This window comes from Microtus oregoni, unplaced genomic scaffold, assembly GCF_018167655.1.
Source record: "Microtus oregoni isolate MIOR12 unplaced genomic scaffold, Mior012 000026F_ref0000081, whole genome shotgun sequence".
NCBI classification, from domain to species: Eukaryota; Metazoa; Chordata; class Mammalia; order Rodentia; family Cricetidae; genus Microtus; species Microtus oregoni.
In genome coordinates, this window is record NW_024543085.1 from 30,532,751 (window position 1) to 30,557,699 (window position 24,949).

Consider the following 24,949-nt stretch of genomic DNA (forward strand, 5'->3'; position numbering starts at 1 on the left):
AGGATGGGGGAGTATACATGTACCATGGCACACATATGTTGAGGTCAGGAGACAGCTTTGTAGAGTTACCACTCTCCTTCTCCCTAAATTACATGCGATTCAGGGACTGAACTCAGGTCACTGAGCCATCTTACTGACCCAGATCTTAGTAATTCTTGAGTTGTATCAATTTTAATACTCATGATAGGTTCTTCCTGAGATTCTCCTCTATTGATCTGAAGAAATTTTAAGGTCTTAATATAAACTCATCAATTGGTAAATATTTAGGCTTTACAAAAAAAGCCAGCAGGTTCAGTTATGGTTAGATATAAAGTTAACCCCTACCTCCCTCCCCATCTCCTGCCAAAATGATCATATACTGAAGGCTTGGTCTGTAGCTAGTAGATATGAAAGCTTTGTCCTAATCAATGATCAATTTGCTAATGGATTCATACCTGAATGGACTACTGGGAGGTGGTAGAAACTATAAAAAGTGGGGCCAATGCAGATGAAGTGGGTCACTGAGGTATGCCTCTGAAAGGTATCTTGTTCCCAGTTCTTATTCTGTCTGTCTGTCTGCCTTTGGCTGCATGGGATGAGCAGCATTTTCTTTCACATTCAGTTGCTAGCAGGATAATCTATCTCACCTTAGGCCCAAAGCAAGAGCCAGCTAAAGGAAATCTCAGTCAGAAACTATGCATCAAAATAAATCTTGTTTTGTGTTTTTCCCTAGGTATTTGCCACAGTTAGAAAAAGCTGTCAGCAACAGACAAGTGAGTGTTCCACTACAGAGCTAATCTCCAGCACTATGAGGAACAGTACCTCCAACCGATTTCAAGAACTTTTCTTGGAAGACTATCCAGAGTTAGCACTTTCCTACTGATGCAAACATTCTAGCTGATACTGAGCTTTAATTTTCCTTCCCAATAATCTTGCTGGCACCTCATGGTATAGTGGAGATTAAAAATTAGCAGATGTATATCCAAAGCCCGCAAGAATGTATGAGATTAGAGAAACTTTGAAAAGACTAATTGAAGGAGGAGAAAAGAGACATCAATTAGAGAATTAAACCACAAAAAACTTGGTCTTTAACTTTGTCAAATTCTCCTTTCCATAAAACTGGTTTAGAATGACAAAGTAAAGGAATGATGATAAACTACAACAGTTCTGAACGAACAAGAGCTACTACTTGGGGAGCACCAAGATGGCTCAGCGATGGTTCAGCTGGTAAAGACACTCACTGTTGGGGCTGAGGACCTGAGTTAGAGCCGCAGAACCTTGCAGAAGGTAAGAATGCATCTGACCTCTATGCATTCACTGTGGCAGACACATGACTACTTGGGTAGCTCATTAAGATTACTTAATAGGTTCAAGTAACTGTCTCCAATTACTTGATCCACACAGCTACAGAAAAAGGAAAGAAAAAAAAGAAAAGAAAAAAAAACCAGTACTCACAACTCCTGTTAACACTAAGGACAACTGGAACATTATTTTCACAAGCACTAAAAGGGACTTTTAGTTCAAGCCCTTAGTTTCTCAATAGAAACTGAAGCCCAGAAAGATGAAGGCATGCCTAAGATTACAATTTGCCACAGGTTCTTAACCATTATTAAAAATTATTATTATTCATACTTTCTCCCAAGACTTATTATTTTCAGAGGAATCTTCCAGTTTATCAGTATCAATTACTTTCATGCTGACAATGAAAGCAGAGAGGACTTACTTCTGGGTCTGCTAGGCGCTGAGACAGACCTACAACAAAGACGAGGTTTTTTTGTACCACACGTACACTAGCCAAATGTTTTCGATTTTCTGAAATTTTTTGTTTTCTCTCATTTTGTTTCTGTTTTTTCTCATTCTTTATCCTTTGCAATTCTTCCTGTGAGAGTGGTTTATAAACTGCTGGGTCTTCTGGATATGGCTATAAGTATAGTAAACAAGATAAAGTTAGCATTAAATAGAAAAACTGCAGAAATGACAAATATCCAATTCTGAGCAGCAGGTGTAAGACAGATAGTGTCTTCTGACTGTTTCAACTGCTTTCCAATATTTTTATTAAATAAAAGTTAAAAGCTATAAAACATTTTTTTAAAGCTTAGCAGAGATCACTTTTAGCACAAATGTCAAAATGACAAAAATCAACCCAATCAATCTTGGTATTATACCTTGCACACAGTGCTTCTAAAACACTGTGTAAAAAGCAACGAAGATCCAGGCTCAGGTTGCTGCTGAAGGCCCTGGTGCTATAGCAGCCAGGGCTTGTGCTGATGTTCATAGCTCCTGTTGTCATAAGGGTCATGTGGATTTCTGGAATCTGAGCCACCACCTTGGGCTCTGTGGGTGTCTGAGAGCCACAATACTACCAGGATCATGCCAATCTGAATGGATCACACAGCCAACTAGGGTCATGGTGACTTCCGCACCCAGGTTGCTACCAGTGACCATGTCTGGGTCCATGGTCCTATTGCAACCAGAATCTGTGCTTAAGTTCATATTGCCACAAGGGTCATGTGGATGCCCAGGGTCAGGTTAGCCACCAAAGATTACATTGGTAGTTAACGGACATGCTTGGAGCCAGGGTCAAGCAGATTGAAGTGGTATGTGCTGCTACCCAATGACAGGGTGACATTGGGGTCAAAGCTGCAGCTGGGGGCCATGTCTGGGTCATTGGCCCTACTGCAGTTAGGGTCTGTGTTAATGTCCAAGGTTTCTGTTACCATCAAAGACCATGTGAATGCCCAAGAATTGAGGTCAAGTTAATGTCACTGGGGCTGTGCTGCTCTGAGTAGCCTGCACTGTCACCTGGGGTAATGGTGACATCCAGACCTGCTGCTCCCGAGGACCATGTCTAAGACCTTTTCTGGGTCTGCGGTCTCACAGCAGCCAGGGTCTGTGTTGCCACCAAAGATTACACAAAAGCTGGAGGCTAGGGTCCTAACCTATTACCTTGGTCATGTCTGAGGGCCATGCCGCCACCAGAACCATCCTGAGGGCCTATACTCCCATCCGGAGCCAGGATGTTATCCAGGCTGGGTCTATGGTCCTGCTGCAGCTGGGGTTTCTGTTGATATCTGTTGCCCAAGTAGTCTCAGGGGATAATGGGTACCATGTGTGATGGAATCAAAGAGCCATGCTGAACCAGGCCTAGGACATTTGGCTCTGACCCTCACTGGACCCCACAGCAAGAGAACTGCCCTCTCCCACCACACACACACTTGAGAAAGATGGTCCTATCCCTCACCACAGGTAAGAGAGAGCTAAAACTGATTGCATGGGTATAGGGAGGGCTGAATCTGCCCTTCAACTGAGGGGGGTAGCTTCAGCGACCTAGACTGACCAGCTCAACTACTCCCCAGGCAAACAGCTGGCCCTTGAATTGGCCCACCCTAACATCCACCACATCTTGGACCTTCTGGAGCTCATGAAGGGACTGGTCCTGTGGAATAAAACCCGCAGGATCTCCAAAATGGGGTAGCCACGAGACATCTAAGAGGAGTTCCAGAGAGGATCCAGTGATGATGGTGTACCAGAAACCAGAGGCCTTGAACCAGTGACTCCTGCAATGAGTATTTGCTAGTAAAGCTGATTGGACAAAAGGGTGTACTGTGTGACACACCATGGCTCCCAGTGTTACCAGGAAGATGCGTTGGAGAGTCAGGAGAGATGGAAGAGCAGAGAGGGTTTTTGTTATTTTGGCTCTTTTGTTTTTCTTTTTGTTTGCTTTTTGTTTTTGTTTGATTTGTTTTTTTCATATCTGTTTGAGAGCTGTTGCTGGGGAAAGGGGAAGATATGGAAGGACTGGGAGGTGAATGGAATTGGGATGTATGATATGAAATTCCCAAAGATTCAATAAAGAAATTATGTTAAATACATTAAAAAAATCAAAGAATTTCCTGGTAGTTCTATCAACAAAATATGGATTTTATATATTATAATCAACAAATATCTTAAGGAAATCCCACTATGTGCTAAAATATTAAGTTTATATGCTTGTTTGAGTGTATGTGCTGGTTTGGGTGTACATGTGGAAGTCTCTACCTCATTTTTTTCAGACTTTCTCACTGAATCTGAAGTCCACAGATGGCTACGTTAGCAGGCCAGCAAGCTCTAGGGATCCTTCCCTATTCCACAGGTGCTGGGGTCATAGAAACATGCCTGACTTTACATGGATGCTCAGGATCGAACTCTAGTCTTCAGGAGTGCACAGTAAGTACTTGACCTACTGAGCCACGTCCTTAGACCACATCCTTTTTGATTGATCGTCTTAAATACATTCCTAGTCTAAGAGGAAGAAAGATGAGCATAAATATTTAGACTTTGGATCAAGAGTTCAAATTTAGTTTTAACATTATCTAGTCATGTGCCCATAAACAAATTGGTTTCTAAGCCTCAGTATCCTTATGTATGAAGTACAAAAAAAATCCTAAAATATGATGTAAAGATTTATCATTGTGTCCTCAAAAAATACCAGCAATCTCTCTGTTGTATGTCTTTTTCTTTTCCATCTCAGGATTATAGTATCTTCACTCCAACAGCTAACATCAGGGTCACTGGTGGACCAAAAATATGGAATCAGAGGGCCAGGCTTTGAATTCTAGCCAAGCTGCTCCAAAACTATATGATCATTAGCCCCAGCCTTCTCAACTGTAAAATGAGAAGCACATTTAACTAGAAGTTCTGTGGGAGTTAAGACAGTTAAAAGTGATTAAAATATGACCTGCATAAATAAGTACTAAAGACTCAGTTATCAGTACTACTAATAATAACAAATGGATGGCAGTCACTTAAAACTGAGTATAAAGATCCCAGAAAGATGTGATGGTTAATTTTCATTGTCAATCTGACTGAATTTAAAATCATCTAGACACACACACACACCTCTGGGCATGTCTCAAAGTCTGTATCCAGATAGGACTAGTGGAGGGGGAAATACCCCACACTAATGTGACTGGCATCATTCCATGGACTGGGTTGCACAACTGAATGGAAAGGTAAGAAAGAGGTAGGCTGAGTGTCTAAATGCCCCTCTCTGCTTTCTAACTCTGGTGAACTACTTTCCTATTTAGTACTAGAAAACTAGTGTGAATCACCCCACATATTAATACAGAACATGTTTTTCAAGTTCCATATTATTATCCAAACTCAATGGTTCTTTATGAATCTTCTTAATAAGAAAGCACCAAGACTGTGTCCCGTTTCCTTGGCTAGAGAAATTATAAGACTTTACAGAAGCAACACTGCTAGTTAACACAACAAAGGCAACACTTGACCATGACTCCCAGTCCAGTGTACTCTCTCTACTCCATTACACCTTAAAGATCACACAATGTTTGTGTTGGGTGGAAGACTTGTTTGTTGGGGGGAGGAGGGGGGTTAAATATCCTGTGGGAATGGTCTTGAGCATCTCTGGGGAGGGGTCATTGTTTGGTGGGCTTTCTGAGGGGTGGAGTCTGGACTGAGGCAACTTCCAGGGGAAGGGGCTTGAAATGGAACTTACACCTGAATAGTTTGTTTTAAAGCCAATCACTCACAGCTATGGGGAAACTATACAGTTAATACTGGACAGTAAAAAGTCCAGATAGTAAAATAGAGTTGTTTAGAAGCACTTACCTTTCTACACGCAGGACAAAGCCCATTCTCATCAGTGCGAATTCGATGCCAACAAAATCGGCATATCTGGTAGCCACAGGTGCAAGGGAAAAAGTTAATATCGTCTATCTCTAAGGGCTCCATACAAAGAGGGCATTCCACAGGGTCTTCCTTTGCATCAGGACTGCGAGACATCTTCACGCTTGTTAGACAGCAGCAAAGTTTATAATAATTTAAGGGAGAAGGAAATTCAGCACTGAGAGCTAAAATGTAGAACTCTGAAGACCTGCATGAGAAAAAAAAATCAAAAACATACCATTTACTACAGGAAAAATACTAACTTTTGCTATAATCACAGGACAGATTTCAGAAATTTTCCTCATATGAAGAAAAAAACTGGCATTATATTAGGTTTCAAATGCAATAGAAACTAAAAGAATTCCCATTTTTTTCCAGCTAAGACATTTAATACTGATCTAAACACTGTTTATAACACATTTTAGAAAAATATAAAATAAAGACCTTCAGTTATAAAATAACCTGTGACCAATGAAATGGCTCAGTGGGTGCATACATTTGCTACACAAGCCTACTGACCCGAGCTCAATCACTAGAGTTCACACGGGAGAGAACCAAGTCCATAAAGTTTTCCTTTGACTTCTACGCACACACCATGACATACGCATTCTCTGTCATATCATCCTCTTTCATAATAATAACAACAATAATAACGCTAAAAAGTTCAAAGCTATGCACACTTGACTATGCATCGTCCACTTAAAAGCTAATAAAGGACATAACAATTATGATAAGCAAAATGTACCACAATTAACAAAAGGAACTGATAAAAATCAATTTAATCACTTGGGCTGGAGAGATGGCTCAGAGGTTAAGAGCTCTGACTGATCTTCTAGAGGTCCTGAGTTCAATTCCCAGCAACCACATGGCAGCTCACAGTCATCTATGAGAGCTGATGCCAACACTATATACCTAACAATAGATAAACTCTTAAAAAACCACAGTAGAATGATAATTTTTAAAAAATTAATCACTTATAGTTACATATATAATTATATTAATGAAAAATTTTTGCCAGAGAAAATATAGCTTAAAACCAAGCAAGCATGCCATAACTGCTTACAAGTATGTAATATGATGCCAGTAAAAACTGCTGAACAAATAGATGTATTTATAAAATATTTCTATAGTAAATACTACAAAAAGCCTGTTTAAAAAAAAAAATCAAACAGAGAACAAATAGACCTTTCTAACCCAATCATGCTTTGTGAAATGTGAATTCTTTTTAAGTTACAGAGAGTTGAACACCACAGTTAACAATTTCATGCTGAAGGGTGAGTTGCAATCACTACATGCAGTTGAAAATGGAAAAGCTGCAAACAAGTCTACATCTGGATGCAGTCCTAGAGCACAAAGGTTTAGAAACAACACAAAATTGAACAAAATGATTTTAAAGGTCACACTGAAGAGCAGAGAGAACAACTGACTCATCTGAGGGCTAAATGTGACAATTAGCCCTATCAGTACTCAACTGTCTGCTATGGAGCTGAACTTCTTACTTCACAAAAGCAGAGAAAATATCAAAGAAACTAAAAAAAAAAAAAAGAAGAAATAGAAATAAACAATAATATTTTAATTTTTAACAGAAATCATACTACAAATCAATACAGATGAAATGGGCGCCCCCTCCCCATTTTTGTTTTTTGACACAAGGTCTCTCTGTAACAGCCCTGGTTGTCCTGGAACTCACTTTGTAGACCAGACTGGCCTTGAATACACAGAGATTCACCTGTCTCTGTCCCTTGAGTGCTGGGATTAAAGGAAGTGCCACCATCCTATAAGCAGTAAGACGCATTGGTACAGAAAGTGTCCCAGGTAGGGGCGAATCATTTTATAAATAATAACACTGGTACATATCTAATTTATACTATTAATAAAATAACACCTGGGGAGATTGCAGAGGACTTTATTCTCAGCAAGTTGGGTTTCTGAGTTAAGGCTAGGCTGGTCTCCACAGAGAGTTTCAGGACATCCAGGGCTATCCAGAGAAATCATGCCTCCAAAAACCAAAATAAATAAATAAAATAAAATAGCACCCAAAGGTGACTGGAAACTTATTTGGTATAATAAACTGCTGAAGTGTTGGAAAAATAAACAGGTGAGGCTTTCTTCGCCCACTTAAGCCGTGTTCACCCAAAATGAGAGGCATAAAAAGATATTGTTGACTAATATAAAAAGAAGAAAAGAAAATTAAAAGCAAGTATCCTAGGTTCAGTTCACATTACCCACATGATGGCTCTTAAACATCCATAGCTCCAGTTCTAGAAAATTCAACACCCTCTTCTGGCCTTTAAGGGCACATATGAAATCTTCAAAAAAAATAGACAGCCAAAGGTAGACAGATAGGTAAATAGATAATGAAGAAATAAATAAAAGTCTGTGTCTTTTATTCAATATACTGCCTGTATAAGAAGTTCTTCTACATACACACACCCACATAACAAATATTAGCAATCATTATATCAAAGAGCAAAATGTTGCCAACATAGCATCCAGAAATAGGTAAATCATTAATAGTTAAGATACAGAAATAAAGCTGTGAATGCTTATAATCCCAGCATGAGTGAAGTGGAGACAGGAAGATACAAGAATGCTGTGTGTCTATGCTACATAGCCAGATGTAGGCCATCTAGGGCTACAGTGTGAAACCCTAGTGAGAGAGAGAACGAGAAATAGCAATTTAATAAATTTTTGCAAGTTGACACAGAAAGAGATCTATTCATTATTTAAACTTTAAAAAGAAGAACAAGCTGAAGAATTACTCTTACTTTACATAACAAGACCTGTATATATAAACTTAATTTCACTAAGAAAATAAGACAAGAATGTTGACATAGCCAAAAAAAAAAAAAATAGAAGTAGTCATCTTCTGTTAGAAAAATCTGTTACTATCTGAACTGATATAAAAACGTTACTTTTTAAATTAAAGTGTCCAAAACCACTAGGTGGGTTGTTTTCATTTTCTTGAGAAAACGCCTGACTTTGATGACTAGATGGGGGATGCTGTTTTCTATCATACAATATGGGGCAGCCAAGCTGTACACTCCTATTTTTTACATAGAGAAAACTGACTGGAAATTCAGAGGAACTGCTGGTGATATGATATGTTCCTGAAATGTCTTCCTACGAGTTTGCAATTTTATTTAAAATTTAAAGTTTAAAAAAAGAAAGAAATGGATATGTATTCATAAACAATCCAATATTCCTAGCTTGTAAATCTGGATTAGCCATTTTTTCTATATTAAAACCAGGAATGCGGAATAGAATTCTGCTGAGTAACGTGAACATTTAAAACTAGAAAATAGGCTCCTTCCCAGCGTCCACCAATAGGAAACCAACCTGAAATTAAGAACTGCTATGTATACCTCTAATATCTGTGGCTTTAAGATGTTTTCTTTCCTCTTCTTTTCTGTCCTTTTTTTTGAGGGGGCGGGGGTACAGGGGGAAGGAAAGGGCCTCTCAATGCAGCCCTGGTTGTCCTGGAACTCACTATGTAAACCAGACTATCCTCAAAGTCAGTGCATTCGCCTGCCTCTGCTTCCTGAGTGCTGGTATTAAAGACATGCACCACCATGCCCAACTGAAAGACTATTTCTTAACTACACATCATTTGCATTTTAGTGAAATAATTTACTGAATGTTGAGAAGGAAACAATATATTGGGACTAGGAAATAACAAATCTTTCTAGAAAGTGTACCTCTACAAATAAAAAAAAACTTTCAAGGTTTCTTTAAAATTATTTTTAATTTTTAAAGGTTTTTAAACTGCATATTTTACATTGAGAAAGGAAGGAAGGACAAAGTAGCATGAGATAGTATAATAGATAATACAAAAGCAACTTCATCTGAATACTTTTGGTATAATGGACAGATTCCACAGAAGTGGGTTACCAAATGTTGTCCAAAAATCGTAAAATATATGTGGATAATCTGACATTTGAAGAAAAAAAGCTCATTTCCACCTCACCTTTTCCACTACTACATATATGATCTTGGGTAACACAGTCCAAAATTCTAGGATTTGACTTACCTCAAAAAACTGCAAACAGGGGGCAGTGAGATAGCTCAGAGAATACAGGTGCTTGCCACTAAACCTAAAGATCTGACTTTGATCCCTTGAAGTCATCTGGTAGAAAAGATGAACCAACTTCTGCATATTGTCCCTTGATAACATAGAGTTTGTGGTGTATACAAGCAAGCAAACACACACATAGTAAAACTACACATAGAAATTTAAATTTTAAAAAATTATTGTAAAAAGTATTTCTGCCAAAGGAGGGCAATATCCCAGAAAGACAGTCAAAAATTTAAAAAGGGACAATGAGAAAAGAACCCGATAAAAGTAAAAATAAAAAGAATAACATAAGCCGGGCGGTGGTGGCTCACGCCTTTAATCCCAGCACTCGGGAGGCAGAGGCAGGAGGATCTCTGTGAGTTCGAGACCAGCCTGGTCTACAGAGCTAGTTCCAGGACAGGCTCCAAAGCCACAGAGAAACCCTGTCTCGAAAAACAAAAAAAAAAAAAAAAAAGAAAGAAAAAAAGAATAACATATAAAGTATTGGTGGCTAACTTGCAAGTCTTAAGAATGGTAATAATAAAAAAACTAGTAAATAACAACATATAGGTAAGAGAAGAGCAAAATAAACTAATACACCTTGAAGTCCAACTGTAAAGATGGTAAAATTTAAAGTACAAACATGTAACACTCTACAATTACTAATTCCATATCCTTATAGCTACATTAGAGAAATGGGTGACCATTTGTGATGTGCCCACTTTCCCTAAATGAATGTTTATAAACATTTGTTTCCAATTAAAGGGAGATATGCTATAGAGATGAATTCTTTGCATTGGTATGGATCTTGGTTTATTGATACAAATTTTACGTCAATTTTGTTATATGTATATTTCTGTTCCTGATTAACGTATTGTGTTTCTACGGCTCATTTAAAAATGTAATGTATAATTAAGAAATACAGGTTAATAATCATCTATAATAGTCAAGCCTGTAGTCATATTAGTTAGGTTTTCTAATGTACAGAGATATATTTCAGATGGACAGGTATTCTACAAACCTTTCAAAGACTAACAGAATATGGCATTTAAAATGTTTTAAAAACTTAGGATTTTTCATGACAATGAGACTCATTTGCTCCTGGCAGCCCCAATCTACTTCAGGAGGATGATGAACATCAAAGAGGTTCCTTATAGAGTTTGTTGGACATTTGGGCAAGAAACTTCTCTTGCCTGGACTGCTTGATAGCATGCTGTATAAATTGGACATGCAGGAACCCACAAAAAAAAAATGACTGCTTAAGTTACCTTAAAAAGGTGAGACTATCTTTCAGGGTTCCTGTTTTTATGAAAGAGTCTGCCAGACATTCTACAGGATACCAAAAAAAAAAAAAAAAAAAGTGACAAACTGCCAAAAGAGGTGAAAGAGTCTTTTGAATTTCCAATATCATAAAAGAGTCTACCGGATACTATGGGCCCGTGGAGGGGCATAGAGATATTATGGGCTAAAGACAGATGCCCCAATGTTACAGCTTTGGGTGACTTTCCAGGCAGCAAGCTGTCTCTGCTAATTCTAAAGTTTTAAAAGTTGCTTTAAATGCACTTTCTGTTAACTTACGTAATATGATATCCTTCTAAGGTCTTTAATGGTGCTAAAAATATAGTTATAATTATAGCTTTCCTTAGTTATAATAAAAGTTAAGGCCGGGCGGTGGTGGCACACGCCTTTAATCCCAGCACTCAGGAGGCAGAGGCAGGTGGATCTCTGTGAGTTCGAGACCAGCCTGGTCTACAAGAGCTAGTTCCAGGACAGGCTCCAAAACCACAGAGAAACCCTGTCTCGAAAAACCAAAAAAGAAAAAAAAAAAGTTAAATAGAAATAAATATTGCAACTGTAATTCTTGCCTGTTTTGTTATATATAATTTTACTATGCTAAAGTTAAAACCTTCCTTTTTATTTAAACAAAAAGGGGGAGGTAATATGGGATTTCCCTCTGTATGCTGTGAATATGCTTTATTACCATGGTTAACAAAGAAGGTGCTTTGGGCCTATTGCAGTACAGAATAGAGCAAGTCAGGATCTCCAAGCAGAGATAGAAGAGAAAAGGCAGAGTCTGAGAGATGCCCAAAGGAGAGAGATGCTAAGATCTTCCCTGATAAGCCACAGCCAGGTGGCAACACACAGATTAATAGGAATGGGTTAATTTAAGATATAAGAGTTATCCAAAAATATGCTTAAGATAGGCCAAGCAATGTTTTAATTAATACAGTTTCTGTGTGACTATTTCAGGTCTGGCCAGCTGGGAAACAAGCAGCCTGTGCCTACAAATTTGTATGAGGAGTCAGGTATGAGGAGCACTGTTTTGCTATAGTAAATAATGGGCTAAATGTCCATTAATGAGAAATGGTAGGTTTGTTAATTAAAATATAGTTTTAAGGACCAAGATGGCACTCTGTGGGAGGTGGAGCAGGAGGATTGTTACAAGTTCCAAGACAGCCTGAGCAGGAAGTGGAAAGTAGGTAAATACATTTTCTCTCATATGTAGATCCTAACTAATTCACATAAGCATGTATTTATGTGGAAGGGAATACGAACACATGTAGGAAACTAGAAAGAGGCTCATGGGGGTGCTTTAAGGAAGATGGGTGAAAAGGATTAACAACATATGAGATATGAAAGGAGGAGGAGCACGTGGGGCACAAGAGCACAAGAAAGGGAACACAGGCAAGGAGACAGGTAAGGGGAGAACAGGCAGATGATCAGCTAAAGCTAGGAGTATGTAAAAACAACAGAGGAAACCTAATGCTGATTAATGCTAACAATGCCAATCAAAGGTTCATAAAATTTTTAATAAAGTTTATACCGGAACAAGAGTGACATAATAAAGATGAATCTACATATATCAAAAAATGAATGAAAAGGCTACTGGAAGTACTGAATAACAAGTTTTATATTTAAAATGTTTTCTAAATAGCTGGGTGTGCTGGTTCAGAGGAAGGTGGATCGTTGACCTTCTGGATAGCCTGGTCTACAAAGTGAGTCCCAGGACAGTCAAGGAGATAGAAACCCTATCTCAAAATAAATAAAACAAAAATTCTATATGATTATATAATGAACTCATAGGGGTAAATGACATAAATACTAGCAGTGAGAACATGAAAGAGACAGGAAGCCTAGAAACTAGAAACTTGAACCTTATCTGTGCTTCTTTGGGGCGGCGCGTTCCTAGGAATTGACCATGCTTCTTCTGGAAGAGCAGCCAGAGCTCTCAATCACTAGGCCATCTCTTCAGTCCCAATCTATGTTCTTTCTTGTGCAAACTATCCATGTTTTTCTTCTCTAACAGCAATTTTTTAAAACTCTTCCATAACTGAGATTTTACTAGTTGAGGAGTAGAGTGCATAGACATTTCTCTTTTTTTCTTCTTTTCTTTTTTTTTCCTTTTGGTTTTTTGAGACAGGGTTTCTTTGTGTAACAGTCCTAGCTGTCCTGGAACTCTGTAGACCAGGGCAACCTGGAACTCACTGATACAAACCTGCCTCTACATCCCAGTATTGGGATTAAAGGTATGCACTACCACCACCGGGGCGACATTTCAATTCTTAAAACATGCACCCAAACTCTGAAGAGCAATACATTGTGTTCATGTACCCAAAAGAGCCATGTGTTATTTCTCTCTGAACTTATTCCAGTAATATTCCAGTCCCAAACTTGGCAGGTTTTACATAAAAATCAAATGCTCATAATCCTTAATTTTATTGATTTACAATATTATGCCACATACAGAACATACTCAAAATTTCCATCTTTCACAGCATATTATCACAACTGTTAGGAAAATGGACTGCCATGACCAGTAAGTAACTACAGTTCTGAAAAGGCAAAGACAAGGAGTGGGTTTTTTTGGCAAGCAGTTCTACTAGAAACACGAGACCAGATATAACTGAAAATATTCCTGACACAAATGCACAACTGAGATTCCAAAATTACCGTTTAGCATGCTCTGTGTTGTAGGATATAAAACTAGCTTCCTCTTCAGAATGTTATGGTGACCCCTGAGACAAGTCACAATTTCTCCTAATTCAGTACCCAAATTGTTTTTTAAAGATAACTTTTTAAAGAACATTAAACTTTGAACCTTTTGAATTTAAGGACTGTGTCTATTTTGTTCCCAGAACTGTACATGCAGGGATGAGAACCCTCAGAGAAGAAATGCGTACAACTAGTGTTTGTCATTTAATCAGAGGGCCAGAGATAATCTGCTTACATTTAAATGTTCCTTTAGTTTTGAACTTTTAGACATGAATATTTGCTTTCTAACAAAAAAAATTAAGTCTTAAGCACAGCTAACAAACAAGAATAAAATGATTGATGAGACCCAAACAAACAAACAAAACAAAACAAAAAAACAGCACCAACACGCTCCCTATTAATATTCTCTCAGAAAGCAGCTAGGAGTTTTCTTTAAAAACGGGGTGGGGCATAACCTGGTGAAGGTATCATTAATAAGATAAAAGCAAATCTGCATAGAATCAAAATAAGATGAATAGAGTGTGGCATTTACTATTCCCTACCACAATTGTGCAAACTAAGAGAAAAGAGTTCCTTCTGTCAGTTATTTTCAATTCTGAAAAAAAGAATAGGTGGATTCCAGGGAAACAACTTGACAGAAGGGCATACCTATTTAAAAGTCTAAGGATGAACCCAGCCCTGTACTTCAAACAAATTTATCCAGGTATCACAAGCTTTTCCCTTAGTCCAGACTTAGGAAATTGTCCTTATAGCATTATTTCTTATCAATTCACAATGCATCAGTAGTGATGGACACAATAGCTTTAATTTTAGAAGAAATACTAAATATGGCAAATGACTGTAGTCACAGTCACAAATACTGGAGGTCTGGAGCCTGGAGGATTTTTTTGAGACCAATGAGAAGGCAGGCAACTAATGAGTCATGTGGAGGTGGTGAGGGTTGTCAGGAAGAAAGGGAAGAACCCAGACCTATATATAAGCTTATAGACACACACCTATAAGCTTTCCAGAGGCTAAAACATAACTGCTGTGAGTCCCAGGTTAGACAAGGCTATGTACTGGATCAAACTAGCCCAGGGTATTGTGTATTCTTAAGCAAACCCTGAACTGCTGTGCAATAGCCTTAGTGTTTGGTTTTTGAGGCTGCTTTGCTATGTATACACCTGTCAGACCTCTGACTCTCAGGTGCTGGCATTACAGGAGTGTACACAACTCCTGGCTGTTATTTTTTGGGAAAATTTTTCTTTTGGTGTTAAGACTCTATTATACAGCAGCCCAGGCAGGCCTCAATCTTTCAACAATTCTTCTGCCTTCACCTCTGGAGTACTTTGAGCATAGATATGTGCTTCTGTACCTAGATATTATTTAAAAATTCTGATTTTGTATATGAATATTGGTTTGATAAACAGTTTTTCTTTTTCTCCCCCCCCCCCCTTTGGTTTTTCAAGACAGGATCTTTCTGAGCATCCTTGGCTGTCCTGGAACTCACTCTGTAGACCAGGCTGGCCTTGAATTAAGAGAGGTCCACCTGCTTCTGCCTCCCAACTACTGGTCTTAAAGGTGTGCACCACCACTGTCTGGCATGGTGAAAATCTTTTACTGACAGAACAATGAATTAGTCGTGCATAGAACAGAATATTTTTGGTAGTACTATTTTAAGTTGAATGCTGTTAAACTGTTAACATTCTAGAATTTACTGAGTCACAATAGAAAGAGTAAGAAATTAAAAAGCAGGATTTTCCTTATTTTAAAAGAATTAATAGCTTCTCTGTGTTTTAAGCCCCTTAAATATCTTAGTATTTAATTTTATCCTGAATGTCTGGCAAACAAAATATCAGGAAAATAAAGGTCTGGAAAACAAGTTTTAACAAGAAAAAAATAGTTAAACATAGTAGTGAGTTTGAAATAATGAAGGAAAATACTAGGTTTTAACTAAAAAGGAAATGAAATGGTTTGTATGAAAATAGTAGAAAGAAATGAGGAGAATGAAGAACAAACACCCAATGTGAACAATTAAAATTAAGTTGATATTTAGTTACTTAGTTACAAGCTTTGTTTGGTTTGGATTGGATTTTTTGAGACAGGGTCTCTGTGTAGCTCTGGCTGTCCTGGAACTCGCTCTGAAGATCAGGCTGACCTCAAACTCACAGAGATCTGCCTTTCTCTGCCTCCTGAAAGCTGGGATTAAAGGTGTGCACCACCAATATCCAGCCAGTTACAAGTATTTATAATACCACTTTTTGTAATGTAATTAGTCTTCCTATGTTAAAAAAAAAGTAATACAACTAACACATTCCATTACATTATTATAAAAACTACAGAGTACTAATGGAGAAAATTAAAGAGTGAAACCATGCTATAAACAGTTATAATAAAAAGCTGTATCTGAAAACTATACTATCACACTTAAAAAAATAATAAATAACCTAAACTTTCATAGTGACCAGAACATCAGTACTTTATTATCTCACCAATGATCCGAGATTAGGCAAATTATGAAAATTATTGGTAACACTTGCAATATTTCTAAAAGCATTAAAAAACAAAACGGGGGTGGTAATTGCAGAGAGATAATCAGTAGTTAAGAGTACATAATGCTCTTGCAAAAAACCCACGTTTCTTTCCCAGAATGGAAGTGGGCAGCTCACAACCACCTGTAACTCCAGCTCAAGGATACTGTCCTCTTCTGGACTCAGTGGGTACTGCACTCACATTAACAAAGACCACGAAACAGACACACCATTAAAAAATAAAACGAAATCTTTAAAAATGTCCTGTTTCCCAGCCTGGTGTATAAAGTAAGTTCCAGGACAGCCAGGGCTACACAGAGAAACCCTGTCTTGAAAAGAAAAGAAAAAAAAAATCCCATTGCAACAGAGCAGAGATATATTAACTAAGCAGCGATCCATATCCATGAGAACCACAGAATTTGCAAGATGTCTCTAATAACCCAGATGACAACCCTTCAAGAAAGTTTGCTTTAGTTAGAAAGTTAGATTTATAAGATTATGTTCCCTTAAAAAGGCTAAAATGTTACTGTATTAAGCAAACATAAGCACACAGTTCTTTGTACTTGTAGTTAAAATGACAGAAGTGGATGAGGAACAATAGGAAAGTAGAGATAAACAAAGCTAGAGGAAACTAGACAATAAATCTAATACTAAAATCCTAATAAAGAAACTTAATAGATTTAAACTATTCTAAAGACAATACTAGCAAAATCAAATAAATCACATTATAGAGTTCCTAGAAGTTCAAGTATTCTGTTAAGTCAAAATTATGAATGACCTCAATAAATCAGAACAAAACAGTATTCATCTCAAGAAATTAAAAAGTAAATTGAAAGACAAGACTAAAATCCCTTAATACTAAAGGCAGACATAGCTCTCAACCTGTAACTTCATCACTGGTAGACACAGACAGACAGGTTACAGGCGCTCCTTAGCTAGTGTAGTGAAATAGAGGAACTGAGATTAAGTTCCCTGAGTACCTGCCTCAAAAGAATAAGATGGAGAACAATTAAGAAATATACCTAATAATCTCCCCTGGCCTCACAGGCCTTATAAGGGTAGATGTGCCCACTCACACACAAACACAACACAAAACAAACTAATGATAAAAAGATAACCCTTTCACATGGTAATGGATATATACGCTAATACACTCTAAATTCAGGTCAAATATAAATTCTATCACTACAATATTTCAGAAACTATAACCAATGAAAGGGAGAAATACGGACATTATTACAGATAACAAATTTAAAAAGCATCAATAAACACTAAAGAAACTGCATGTTAGTAAATTTAATATATAAAAGGAAATGCCTAGATACTATGAAAATAATCTTTTAAAATGGACAGGGAAAGCCAGGAGGTGGTGACACACACCTTTAATCCTAACACTCAGGAGGCAGAGGCAGGCAGTTAGAGACCACCCTGATCTACAACAGAATGAGTTCTACGACAGCCAGGGCCACACAGAAAAATCTTGCCTCATAAAACAAACAAACAAAAAAGACAAGATGCTTAATCACATTAAATGATTAAGTTTAAGCAAAAGGATGTAACTGAAAATATATGTATAACATCCAGACCATCTTAAGTGCATAGTTTCTTGCCTATTGAGAGGAAAGGGCCAAACTAACAGTGAAATCCCAAAGAGAAGAGCAGAGCTAACTCAGTAATAACCTAGGGATTCCTAGAGGCTCTTGCTGAGAACAAACCAATCTTGTTAATCCTCTCCTATGGACTTTTAGGTAAAAGAAAAAGAAACTAACTTCTTTACACCACTATGTTCTGGAGTCCCTTGTAACAGCAACTTGATCTAATATGTACCCTTTCTAAATTTTTCATATAATTTTTTTTTTCAGTGCCAGGGATCAAACCCAGGATCTCCTATAAACTAGGCAGGTGCTCTAATACTAAACTAACACTCCTGATACCTTATATAATTATATAAAACAATAAACTGTGGACTTTAAAAGGAAATAGAACAAGGGGGGGGATTTCCCATTCTACCATCAAATCACCACTGCCATTTTTTAAAAATGAAATTATATAACTTTTTATAATGAAAATACATGCCATCTATGTTAGGACTAAAAAAAGTTAGCAGGGATAAAAAATGGCTTAGTAGACAAGATGCATTCTGCCAAGATAATGATGGAAGTTTGATCCCTGTGGCCCCACATGGCAGGAGAACCCACTTCCACAAATTGTCTTTTAGTCTCCACATGTACACCCTGGCACATACACACTTGCATATATATAAATAGATGTAATAAAAATGCTTTTAAAAGTTGGTATACTTGGCCAAAAAATTCAGAGACCCTCCCCCTCAAACTACCGGAAATAAATTGCTTTTAAGACACTACTTTAAAAAAAAATCAAATCTGAGAGTGTGCAAATATTGTTAAATAGAACCACTTGGCTAATTATTTATTTTCATAAAAATTGTGACATGTCTAAAATTAGCACTTTCACAACTAGAACTAAAATTGGAAATAAGTATCAGAAAAGAAATCATGATGGTAGAATAGTGTGAAAAAGAGATCATAGGGCATTCAACTGATGTGCTGTGTATGTGTGTTGTTTGGGTTGTGGGAGGTAATGCTGAGAGCTGAATCCTGGCTATTGTGATTGCTAAGGACAGGCACTCACCTACTTTGCCAGCCTAGATAAAAATGATGGTTGATATGCAAAACTACCAAGAGATAAAGAACCAAAGAGTTAAGCCTTCAAATAGCCTAAAAATTGCTAGCCAATATTTCCTTCATTTCTCTGAACTCTATACGTCCCTGAGTACACAATTAACTGCTTCATTTCTTCAAAACTGTCTAATGTCACTCACTAACCTACACACTAGTGCCTTGCAGAGAGTGTCCCTACACCTAGCTAAAGGAGACTATGTCTATGTAAAACACCTCCAGTGACCCTCAGTACAAAAGGTCATATTTGCAGAAAGTATTGTGTAGCACTGAGCCCTTTCAAACTAATCCTATTAATATTATAATTGCTCCTATAAGAAATTACATATAGAAAGAAAAACTTAAATATACAATTGATGAATTACAAAAACAAAAAAGTTAAAATAAGTATACTAAAAGAAATAAATGCGATTTTTTTTTTTTTTTTTGAGACAGGGTCTCTCTGTGTAGCACTGACTGTCCTAGCTCTTGCTCTGTAGACCAGGCCAGTCTCGAACTCAATAGAGATCTGTGGGTCTCTGGGATTAAAGAAGTGTGAGGCTACCACCACCCGGCATAATTTTTCTTTCACACAGGGTCCCACTATGAGGTTCTTATGGCCTCGAACTCACTAGGTAGACCAGACAATGTCTCAGTGCTTGAATTAATTCCACACACTATCATGCCTGGTACAATTTTCTTTTGGACACACACACACACAAAGAGATAACTAGCCTTCTATAGAATCAAGTTGTAATAAAGTGATTGGCTTGCAAGTTTGAAAATAAGTCCTAAGGGTGTCATAAATGGGAAAATAAAAATTAATTAGCCTCAAATGGATGGAGCTAGAAAACATCATTTTGAGTGAGGGAACCCTGCCCCAGAAAGACAATTATCACATGTACTCACTCATAAGTGATTTTAAGCACAAAAAAAAAAAAAAAAAAAAAAACCCTACACAATCCCAGAGAACCCTAGACAACAATGAGGACCCTAACAGAGACATACATAGATCTAATCTACATGAGAAGTAGAAAAAGACAAGATCTCCTGAGTAAATTGGGAGCATAGGGACCTTGGGAGAGGGTTGAGGGGGAGGGGAAAGTGAGAGAAAGGAACAGAGAAAAATGTAGAGCTCAATAAAAAAAAATCAATAAAAATTTAAAAAACATAAAACATAAAAATATCTGTTATCAAAATTAGCTTTGTCAAAACGGCCACAAAAAAATATCAAAAGTGAATAGCCCCTACAAAAAAAAATTAATCAGCCTCTTCTTTAGGTGCTTCTTCTGATAAACGAGCTAGTGATATGTTTCACTTAATAATAAACAGATAAAGGGTGTTGTGATGGAGGAGGGTCATCTTTCTATCTGTTGTTTCATTGGTTAAGTAATAAAGAAACTGCTTGGCCTCTGATAGGACAGGAAATTAGGTAGGCGGAGTAGACAGAACAGAATGCTGGGAGAAAGAAGCTGAGTCAGGTCAGTCGCCATGGTTCTCCCACTCCAGACACACGCAGGTTAAGATCTTCCCTGGTAAGCCACCTCGTGGGCTACACAGATTATTAGAAATGGGTTAGATCAATATGTAAGAGCTAGCCAATAAGAGGCTAAAACTAATGGGCCAAGCAGTGTTTAAAAGAATACAATTTCCGTGTAATTATTTCAGGGCATAAGCTAGCCATGTGGGAGCTGGGTGGGAACGCAATCCGCCGCTCCTATTACAACAGTGTTGTTAAACTCTCACAGTCAAAAGCCATATTAAAAAATAATAAGGAGGGGCAGAAAGATGGCTTGACTTGTAAGTCTGGCAGCCTGAGTCCAATCCGCAAAATCTACATTAAGATGGAAAGAGAAAATCAACTCCACAAAGCTGTCCTCTTGACCTGCATACATGAGCGAGTTATAACACATACAGCTGCACACATATTACACACACACACACACACAACAGAGAATACCAACACTAATAACAATGAGAAAGTACAAAGATGCTCAGTGATGAAAAGCACGCATATTCTTGCAGGATCTGAGTTCGGTTCCCAGCACCCACACTGGATGACTCAGAACCTCCTATAAGTCCAGCTCCAGGAGACCTGATACTTGGTTTTGAACTCCAGGGGCACCTGCACTCATGTGCATATACTCATACATAGACACACACACATATACAAATAATTAAAATAAGAATAAAATCTTAAGATAACAATAATTACAGGGTAGAGCTCTACTAATGTTCTTGGCTAACAACTAATTAAGCAGAACAAAAATACCTTTTCTATTTACTTCCCAGTAAAATATATTATTAACTTGGCAAAGGATAAAAAACAATTGTTTTTAAACTGTTCTCAATCAAAGACAGATTTAAGTAGTGTGTGAAATTGCACATAAAAACAGCCTATCATTCTATTCAGATTATAGAAGGGCATAAGACAAAAGAACCATGTCTTCTGTTCTAAGAGGAGGACAGTAATACTCTTCAGGCTTTCCTTCCAAGAACACACTATCTCATTATGCTAATCATAATTTTTTAAACTGGTTCTGACTCAACACATTAATACATAGCACAGAAGGCTGCATTATTAATAAATGCTCTGATTAAGTGAGTGTCAACTTGTCTCAACCCAGGAGCTACAGCTCAGTGTTAAAGCACCTGCCTAATACAACCAAGAACCTGGGTTCTATCCCCAAAACCACAAGAGGGAAAAAGCCAACATATATGTAACTTACTTCTGAAGTCTTATTCCTATTAAATTCCTAAAATATAATAAAGCATAATTATAAGCAACTTTCATATCAAAATTTCTAAGAAACTGCTACTCTATGTAAAGCATCTTAAAAGTGCTATATAATTTTAAAGAAAGCTCTAAAATTGAAGTGAATAAACATACCACCAAAAACATTATAAGTATCTGAAAATCAATACAATGCAAAAATCCACATCAGTAACAATATCCTCCAATCAAATAACTTTACATCTGGATAGTTAGTCTAAGATAATAGTTTAACTAAAAGAAATGCTGGCTGCTTCAATTTTGCCTAGCAGTTTAGAGTGCAGTTACTGCATTCTCACAGTCAATCTAAAGGAGTTAAAATCTGGTATAAGACAGTACAAAGACCTCAATCTGACTTGTTGTATTTCCCAGATGTTTTCTGGGTGATTTAAAGAAAAAAAAAATGGAATATATAAAATTAGGTTGATAAATTGGCCTTTATTAAAGCCAAAGGAAAGTCAATAGCAAACAATTTCATGTTTTAAATTCTTATCAATGGATAATGGAGAGTCCCTATCTCAAATACAAACACACAAAAATCTCATCACTGGTAAGTTTCAAAACAAAGACACCAACATCTCCAGTACTTTCAGAGAAGAGACACCAAAATGTAAATGGATAAAAAGAACTCTGGAGTTCAATGATTCCGAAGTCCTACAACAGCAGAGAGAAATGCCTATCAATTTGCTTACAGAATACCTAAGCAATAAAGCTTCAGACTTTCATAATTCACAAAGATTACAAGTAGGAAATTAAACAAAATTAAAATGACAAAAACTACACAGGGCAGCTAGGCGGTGGTGGCGCACGCCTTTAATTCCAGCACTCGGGAGGCAGAGGCAGGGGGATCTCTGTGAGTTCGAGGCCAGCCTGGTCTACAAGAGCTAGATCCAGGACAGGCACCAAAGCTACAGAGAAACCCTGTCTCGAAAATCAAAAAAAAAAAAAAAAAAAAAAAAAAAAAACTATACAGGGCAAAAAATATGGCTGTCTAAAATGCAAGAATCAAACACTTGATAAAATTTTGGTGTGTAATATTTGAGGTAGAGAAAAAATTTCATAGAAGTTCAAAACCAACATACTAATGTCAAACACATGGTACATGCCTGTGATTCCACCTATATATGTCTTTATAAAGGAAAAGTAGCACACAAGTCAGTCACAGTGATAAAGGCCTGTGATCCCAGAACTAGGGAAAGAGAGGCAGGAAGGTTTGAGACCAGCCTGCTCTACACAGCAAGTAGGCTATTTAGTGAAAGTCTATCTGCAAAAAAAAAAAAAAAAAAAAAAAAAATAAGTAAAATAAGGCTCAAGATGAGAAGCTTCAGTATGTAGAGGGGATGCTTACTATAGACACGTAACTGGTCAGAGTTCTGAGGACAAATAATGGACTGCTGAAGTGTTCAGCCATAATGGAACATTTGTATCACCTACCACCCTCCTCTTCCAAAGCTCAAGAACACTGCTGAAGAAGAAATGGAAAAACAAAAATATCAGAGCCAAAGGATGGTAAGGAGTGTTGTGAAATGCTGTTCTCAGGGCGTAATATGGCTGCTACATCCAAGAATTCACAGTATCAGTGGTTACCTGTATTAGACTTGCACAAGACTTTCAGAAGACTGAGCCCATCAATAGTCCATCAAGAACAGCCAGCTTGCTGGGCAGTGGTGGCGCACGCCTTTAAAATCCCAGTACTCAGGAGGCAGAGGCAGGCAGATCTCTGTGAGTTCGAGGCCAGCCTGATCTACAAGAACTAGTTCCAGGACAGGCTCCAAAGCCACAGGAAAACCCTGTCTCAAAAAACCAGAGTCTAAGGAAGACCTAGGAAGAAAATGCTCTGTGGGAGGAGGGGGATAGGAAAGGAATGTGGGGGTGGTGGGCAGAGGGTTGATCAAACTATGTTTTATGTGTAGGAAATTGGGAAAGAGTAAAAGATACTTAAAAACTGAATGAACAAATTAAACATTCATTTTATAGTATAAAACAAAAATAATCCCAACAAAACTGGTTAATAAGAACAGGGAAGGCCATGCAGTGTTGGCATACAGCTTTAATCCCAGCACTAATGAGGAAGAGATAGGCGGATCTCTGAGTTTGAGGCCAACCTGGTCTATAGACTGAGTTCTAGGATAGCCAAAGCTACAGAGAAACCTGTCTCCAAAAAACATAAACAAAAACAAACAAAAAAGAATGGGGAAGAGGAACTAGAGATATGACTAAGCAGTTAAGAGCATCTGCTACTCTTGCCCACAACAAAGGTTCTTTTCCCACGCATCCTGGGCAACTACAACCACCAGATGATGCCCCTTTCTGACATTGCATGAATGTAGTACACATACATACAATGAGCCACACATATATACACATAAAATAAAGCAAATCTATAAAAAACGAGGGAAGGCTAGAAGAGAGGGCTCAGAGATGAAGAGTACTTGTTCTTGCAGAGGACCTAGGTTCAACTCCCAGAACCCACATGGAACTCATGTCCATCTCTAACTCTAGTTTCTCAGTTTCAAGTCCTCTTCTGCCCTCTGTGGGCAGCAGGTATGGTGCAGATACATACATACATGCAAGGCAAAACACTCATACACATAAAATAAAAATAAATCTAAAAATAAAAATGGGTGAAAGCTTAATATTACTATATTTGCCAATAAATTAGTTTAACTTTACACATAAGATAATCTGTTCATAAAGTCTGTTGGAGGTCAGAGAGGCAGGAAAAAGAAAAATGCATTTTAAAAAATCTCAATGGAAGACATGTCTAAAAACAAAGCAAAGTTTAGTACAGGAAGGTTTTTTTTACACAGTAGGCTGTCATCAACCTCTATAGTTACAAAAATCTGAAAGAGTTAAACAACTATGAGGAGGGAAGAGGTCACCAGGAAACCCACAGATCAGCCATGAGACCAGGCAACAAACATGGTAATATATATAACTACATTGCCTCCCCATTACAATTATAAAAGGTATTAAGTAACTTCTAAAAATGCTGCTTGTAGGTTTATCTTACATCTTTCACTTTTCAAAGTATGTGTTGTGTGTGTGTGTGTGTGTGTGTGTGTGTGTGTGTGTACAAGTATAAAATACTAATGCTATGGTAACTTTAAAAAGCTACTGCTTTAAAATGAAGCCAGGAGTGGTGGGCTACATCTATAGTCTGAGGCGGGTTAAGGCCAGTGAGAGCTACATATTCAAAGCATGCCTCAAACAATATAAACAATTACAAGCAAAAGGGAAAAAAAATTGACAGAAAACAACAAAATGAACTTTTAACAAAAAATATTAAGGATGG

General features: G+C 37.5%; 1 protein-coding gene across 8 annotated transcripts in view; it reads right to left on the bottom strand.

Moving 5' to 3' along the window:
* Positions 1-24,949, bottom strand: part of Cnot4 (CCR4-NOT transcription complex subunit 4) — a 101,340-nt gene that overhangs the window by 56,813 nt on the left and 19,578 nt on the right. For 7 of the 8 annotated variants that reach the window (XM_041675408.1, XM_041675410.1, XM_041675407.1 and 4 more), the window contains exons 2-3: positions 5,590-5,854; positions 1,703-1,900 (exon numbers count right to left, since the gene is read on the bottom strand). In XM_041675408.1, the coding sequence (XP_041531342.1) occupies positions 1,703-1,900; positions 5,590-5,763 (372 nt within the window). In that variant the 5' untranslated portion in view covers positions 5,764-5,854. Of the gene's footprint in view, positions 1-1,702; positions 1,901-5,589; positions 5,855-7,118; positions 7,161-24,949 lie in introns of those variants that run through there. The other variant, XM_041675406.1, reaches the window with a different exon arrangement.